The sequence below is a fragment of the Cornus florida genome, unplaced genomic scaffold (genome assembly GCF_030987335.1).
Source record: "Cornus florida cultivar Cherokee Brave unplaced genomic scaffold, ASM3098733v1 CherokeeBrave_3.0.0_Hap2_Chr04, whole genome shotgun sequence".
NCBI lineage: Eukaryota > Viridiplantae > Streptophyta > Magnoliopsida > Cornales > Cornaceae > Cornus > Cornus florida.
In genome coordinates this window covers 88,501,446-88,508,494 of record NW_026775574.1, presented here as the reverse complement: position 1 = coordinate 88,508,494, position 7,049 = coordinate 88,501,446, and the positions used below count along the sequence as shown (strand labels likewise).

Here is a 7,049-nt window from a genome sequence, read left to right as displayed (position 1 = left end):
AAATGTATTTGTTTCAATTTTCGTAAAACAATTCTTAAGGACTAAGAAAATAATTTTTTTTTTTTTAAAAAAAAAAAAAAAAAACTCTTTTCAAAGAACTATAAAATAAAATTCAAAAATGATTTTTTTTTCCTTTTTTTTTTCGGAGTTTTCATACCAGAAAACTGTGGCATATTGATCTTATATTCATAGGCCAAGTGATGTTGCGCGTCTACAATGAAAACCTAATAGTTCGATCTCTTGAGTGCAAAGAATTCCTTAAGGCCACATCCACCGTTGAAAGTCCGAGCTTTACCCAACCCATGTAGAGGGGCGCATATTATGCACACACTCCCACAGTCCCACTGCCCTAGACTTAAATATGCTACATAGACCTAACATGAACAAGAAACAACAATGCATCTCCACATCTAGCATTTTATACCTATTAGCTGAATCAATTCCATCATTTTTACAAATGAAAATTTTTGGCACTCATTAAGGAACATTTCCGCCACTAGATTGAACCCGTGATTCCCGAAAATTTTAGGCACTCGTAAAGGAACATTTCCGCCACTAGATTGAGCCCGTGATTCTAGGAAGAGTCTCACTACTGGGAAAATGAGAGATGGTTCAGCCATTGCACTATTTCCATAATCTCCGCAAGCTAGCCTCTTAGTCACGGGTGAGACTAGAGAAATTCCGCTCTATAAAAGGATTATTCCATGAAGGTGTTCGTGGCTGGCGTCACAAAGAATGGCTTACTGTAGTCCCATGCTCGCACAATGCAGGTCAGCAAGCTGTCACACAATCCCCCAGCAATCTACAGTAGAACACCATCATATCATCCCACTCGCGGAGCTCATGTGAAGTTGCGACTGCTCTTACTTGGATGGCAGCAAGTAGAATCCGTGGCTTTCTTGGAGCAGCATTTACTTCTATTTACTCCCTTTATGCACTTACTGGATCTGAGTATGCCATAACCTATTCAAAAATCCCAACGATTTTCTTATGAGTTCCTGACTTGCAATCAAACCCGAATTCCTTGTTATCATAATCAATTTAACCTATGTACATCAGCGTATGTCTAACATATCTATATTACCACTGGACATTGAACAAAACAAGACTCAATTCTTAGTATACTCTGACAAGTCTTCGTATATGAACCCTCCAATTCAAATATTGAAATTCTTGGAAAGGCGTGATAAATCTGGATCACCGAATTTTCCCATTCTGAACCAATTTTTTTTTTAGTGGAAACACCTAATAGGCTTAGGGTTCCCCCACAAAATCTAACTGTCAGCGTAAAAGAAAATTTTGGTAATAAAAGACTTATTGCATATTAATTTGAATTTCTGAACCCTCTTTTCTAGAAATCACTTCATTTCATAGGATATGTAATATAGAAATGAATGATGTATTCTCTCTCTTCCAAAAAATAACTGTGGATCGTGTAATTCTTACTCTCAAACTCTTTTGTATCTATTATAAAAAGAGTGCAATGTGCTCCTCTGCTGATCACCAATATAATCCATGAAATCCAGGTGATGTTAGCTCATGCTAGTCATTGGTCTCTTTCTTGTGTACCATGATCTCGAAACAAGGCAGCCCATCATAGCTAATATGATCTCTCTCTCTCTCTCTCTCTCTCTCTATCACCTTGGGAAATTGAGAATTCTCAGAAAAATACCCCAAAATATGTATCAGATCTTGTTCAATCTTATATTAATGTTGGTTTACTAAATTCTGTAGCTGTTGACTACTGTTTTGGACACCATTTTGGAAACAAATTATAAATTATAGCTTCAAATTGAATCTGACTAACAAAATATACCTATGACACATCACATTATCTGAACTTTCTTGTTTCTAAAAGTTTCTCTAAAAGAGTGTTTTGCAAGCAGTGTGGAATTCAAGCCCCACTAAAGTCGTCTTTTAAGAATATATAATATGATGAATTGTTTTGATGTTCTTACAGATAAACCAAAAATCCATCTAAAAAAGAAAAGAACAGATACTACAATTATATGTACACACACATAGAGAGAGGGCTTGGTAGGGGGAGAGGGAGCGGAAAGGAAGGGAGGCCAAGCCCCTCAGATACTTCTGCCAAAATTGGGCAGCGCCTTTCATATATGCACACGGTATACACATACATACAGGGCACACAACATTTTATGAATGTGTGCATATGCATAAAGGTATATTGTTGTTTAATCCTATAAAGGAATCTATTTAATGTATTAAACAGCCTTTTCAATTCTTGGTGTATGATGTTCAAATCACAAAATACCTATTCCCTTCCTTTTCATTTCCTTTCAAGTCAACCAAACAACATGAAAGAAAGGCTCATTGGTTTCTCCAAGTATAGGTGATTGGTTTGTAGTCATCTTTCATCTAATTTTCCATCCTTCATACAAAAAATTAAGCATAGGGGTGACACGGAAAAGGAAAGTATGCACATAGACTAGAGGAAACAACCACCAATGACTAAAAAACTGTTTATGGAACAAAGGAAATAACTTACCCACTGTTTGTCAAGATACACTTCATGCTAGCAGCTTTGGCGGCTGCAAGACCTATTGCGCTGTCCTCAACCAAAACACAACAGCGAAAAGTGAAGAAATATATCATAATCTTTACAGCACTTCCACAATTCATCAATAATGACAAAGTAAAAGCCAAAGAATGATGTATTAGAAAACATGACATCATAATTAATTGTGTGGTTATTAATCACAATTTATATTTTGGATCTTGAACTTCGTGATCAACACTAGTTAGTAAAACATTAATGTATGTTTGGCATAAATAATGTATAATCATAAATACCTTGATCCATATGTGCGAAGATGTTGAAATATCGAATGAACAATAATCACCTCTTTGATTAATCAAGAAGATCTAGAAGATGGTTTCTCTCCCTTAATCCCTTCTACACACTTTACTCACTTATGTGTTGTATCTATAATGCGTATAAAAGATGGCAACTACACTTCTATTAGAATGGGGTAGAGAGAGGACCGATGCTTCTGCTATTTATAGGCAACTTAACTACAGACCATCAAGTAGAAGAATTGCAAATTGGCTGATCAATTATAGCTATCATTCATAGCTTTCAGTGTAAAGAAATCATAAGTTAATAAAAGATCATAAAGCAAAGGAATCAACGAGATGGAAACAATAGGAAATATACTGAATGGAAGACAAACCAAAATAGGAAATGTCATAAAGCAAAAGAATCAATGAGATAGCTTCAATGGAAGACAAACCAAAATGGGTAATGTCGGAGGATTAAACAAATATGTGGTGTGTCATTATTATTAATATGGTGAGTCATTATTCTTACATGATGGACTTCAAAAACATCTACTAAAACTAAGTAATATATGCAAACAGTCGTCAGTTTCTTCACCAATCAGAGAGGACGTTTTTGAACTACTCAACATGAGTACATATTTGGAGGCACCATAAGGCAACAAAAATTTGGAAACATCATGTCTTGTTTACTTGGCAAATGAGAGGCATATTTTGTTTCTTATAGCACTTGAAACAAGTCTTCTCCATTGCAAATATAGCGAACTTGTAAGGTTTTCAAATTATGAAGCCATATGTTTGAGATTCACAAAAGAAAAAGAAAAAGAAAAAAAAAAAAAAAAAACAAAACAAAACAAAACAAAATTTCAACTGTGATAGAACAAAATCAAATAATATAACTTCCATATATTATTCAAACACTACAAAAATACTAGGCCGGACAAGAAGTTTACTGGATTAGGCTTTTTACAAGGAACAACATCTCCTGCAAATATCTTAATTTTTTCTGCTTGCTCGGGTCCCAGCAAGAATGAAACCATTGCAGAGACCTGAAATCACCAGAGACATTCCACTTGTCAAACCAATTAGTTGATCTGATGATTAATACTATACTTTTTTTTTTTTTAATAAACTAACTCAAACAAATAAGAAGATCAAAGCTTCTTTACTATAATCACGAAGAATGGACAACTTGACATTTACCCTAAAAGAACTCTTTGTATTGTAGTAATTTATTTTATTCACATCAAGAAAGTAAATTGTTAAAAGAGGCTAAAGGGTTATCAAATAATTAATTAATTCCTCAAGAGCACCTGGTTCTAGAACCATCTCCCAAAGTAACTTCAAAAACTCTAAACCATTGTATTTCTTAAAAACAATAATAAAATATATTAAAGCCATCAAGAGTATCTGATTTCTAAAGATGACACTTCTTAACCAATTAAACAAATAACTTGAAAACTTCTAATGAGAAGCATTAGGTCTAAGGGTTTTTTTTTCCTAAATGAATTAACCACAGAATTATTTTATGTATCATTAGGTCTAAGGTTTGACTCCTCTTGGGTGCAATCAATTCCTTGGAAGGGGGTGTATGAGTACCAATTAAGAAAAAATAAAATAAAAGGAAGAAGAAGAATGCCTACATATGTTTTCAACACCAAAATTCGATTTCTAAGCAATCTCTAAGGAAACTTAAAGACAACGCTTCTTAACCAATTGAACAATTAACACCAATGAGTCAGTGGCTTAGCGGTATCACCCTTTTACTTCCCAAAGGCAGGTCAGGGGTTCAAGTCTCAAACATGTGTCTTCTAATGAGAAGTATTGAAAAGGAATGCCTACGTATGTTTTCAACACCAAAATTATTGACATAATGGAAGGCTGGAAACTAAATAATCAAAAGAGAAAAGTGAAATCATACAACCAAGCATACTCACTCAACATCTTACACCACCTTTCAAGAGTGTGTCCGACTCTTGAATGTCTTTGTTTGAGCAGAACAGGTAAGACTCGTGAAGGAATTGTTCATTATTCTCCTTAAGGTTATTGATAAATTTGGGACCCAATTTGTCCTTGCTGGGACATGGATGTCTTACCAAAGAGGGAAAAGAATTTTTCTTTTCTTTTTTTAAAAAAAAAAAAAAAAAAAAATGACCCAAAATGGAATAAAGGAATATTTAGGTTTTTAATTTCTAAGGATTCAGGATCAAAGCGAGTTAGTACTGTATACAAGAGTGTACTTAACCACTCATGAACTGAAACAAAATGTAGTTCCTAGAATAGTCAGCACTGGTGTAAAATGCTATTGCATCATTATCCCATCAATTCATGATCTCAGGACAGCCATCATTCTGAACATTGGTGTGGTAAGTGATTATGACCAATATTTACAAGTAAATGAAAGCAACTACCAAGCTCAAAATCGCAGCTTAGCTAAGCAAAATCAAACATTAGCTTACTTTGCAACTCTAGGCCAAAGAGGCAGCAACTTTTTCTCAATAAGGGCCATGAACAACTCCCTCTTTAGCTTGTGAAGTAAAGCTATAAATTCCTTCCTTTCTTCCTCGCTCTGAGCTTTGTCCGGCCAACCCATCTTGTTAAAGTAGGCTGTCATCTTAAAAGAAATGGAATCAACCACTAATAAAAACAACTCTTGAAGTACCTCACTAACAAAAGATATGAAAGCAGCCCATTAACAAATTCAACTCAAATAGTTACACCATCTACTACATTTACCAACAAAATCAAACCATAATGGTAACACTTATATAACTCAAAAGAACTACTTATGAACTTCTTTAGAAAAGTGAAAACCTTTCTTTTTCACCTCCAATTTTGAGCAATTTGCCATATAACTCCACATCCCAGGTAACACCCAATTCCCTCTGAGCAACCAAATTCATTATGTGATCAATCCATGAGAAAATTGAGGCATTTAACACAAAACACACATATATACACAACAACCCAATTCATAAAACATCAAATTAATTCGAAAAGTGATGAGCATGATAATAAATGATCAAAAATCAAGAGAGAGTGTGTACACAAAAACCCAATTGATAAAACATCAAATTAATTCGATAAGTGATAAGCATCATGATTATTAATTAAAAATAATAATCCAGAGACAGTCGAGTGTTACTTCTGAGAAAGTGTTGCAGAAGAAATCCTATGGCCCTCTTTTTCTGTGTGGACAAGCACACCATCGCAGTCAAAGAGGAGTGCAGAGGGAAGAACAGAAGGGGCAGATTCTCACCATTTCACTACACTTCGATTTCTCTTGCTCCTTATGGTCACAGGACTTGTTTGTGAGGTTTCGTTGATGCATGGTAATTCTAAAACCGACCGAGTATGGAAGATGATAAGGTCCTCAAATGGACACGGAGAGAAGAAACAGAGGTTTTGGGGTGAGAGAGTCGCTGAAGAAGAAAATTAGGTTGTGGATGGAGGAGAGATGACGGTTGACGCCATTGGAGTCTATCCCGTCTCTATGCTTTCATTTGGAGATGAACAGAACGGCCTTGTGTAAACTTTATCCAAAGTTATGTTTGGGACGGTGGAAAAGAAAATAAGGGCTCAGTTTGGTAGAGTGGGTTTGAAGGGAAAGGGAAGGGAAGGCGATGGAGGGTTATAAAAAAATTGTGTTTGGGTAAGGTGAGTGGAGAGAAAGGGAAGGAGAGGGAAGGGTTTGGATGGGTGCTTCATAACAATGTACAGTAATTTCTTTAATCTTCCAAAAATGGAAGGATAAGGAAGGAAAGGAAAGGCAATGGCTCATATAATATTTGTCATGCCACTTTTACCCTCAAAATTGCACTTGATATTGAACATGTATTTAGCGCGGAAAGCTTGCGAACAGCGGACGGCGAACTCGAACTGGAACAGCGATGGAAACTGAAAGATGTGGGTTTTGATTTTTTGAGGCGGACGGCGAACCCGAACTGGAACAGCGATGGAAACTAAAAGATGTGGGTTTTGATTTTTTGAGGCAGATGGCAAACCCGAACTGGAATAGCGATGGAAACTAAAAGATGTGGGTTTTGATTTTTTGAGGCGGATGGCGACGGCGAACCCAAACTGGAACAGCGATGGAAACTGAAAGGAAAAAAAAACACACACTTGATCTTCATTATAGTAGCTAAAATTGGTTCCCAAAACAATTTTTCTTGAAAGGAGCCGCCTCCCATTTTTGGGAGCCTGCTCTACTCATATTGGAGCCTCCTCTACTTAAAGTAGAGCCTCCTCCA

General features: G+C 35.8%; 1 protein-coding gene across 2 annotated transcripts; it reads right to left on the bottom strand.

Moving 5' to 3' along the window:
* Positions 1 to 2,786: 2,786 nt before the first annotated feature.
* LOC132303828 (CBBY-like protein) lies at positions 2,787 to 6,307 on the bottom strand. 2 transcript variants are annotated; one of them, XR_009481354.1, is made up of 3 exons: positions 6,059 to 6,307; positions 5,259 to 5,406; positions 2,787 to 3,848 (listed from the first exon to the last, which is right to left on the bottom strand). XR_009481354.1 is itself a non-coding variant. In XM_059801261.1 (3 exons), exons 1-3 carry the CDS (start codon positions 6,006 to 6,008, stop codon positions 3,749 to 3,751), a joined length of 312 nt encoding a protein of 103 aa, XP_059657244.1. In that variant the 5' UTR covers positions 6,009 to 6,307; the 3' UTR covers positions 2,787 to 3,748. The 2 variants fall into 2 exon arrangements, 1 of the variants encoding a protein (XP_059657244.1); XM_059801261.1 differs by having other exon boundaries at positions 5,945 to 6,307.
* Between the last annotated feature and the right edge of the window lie 742 nt (positions 6,308 to 7,049).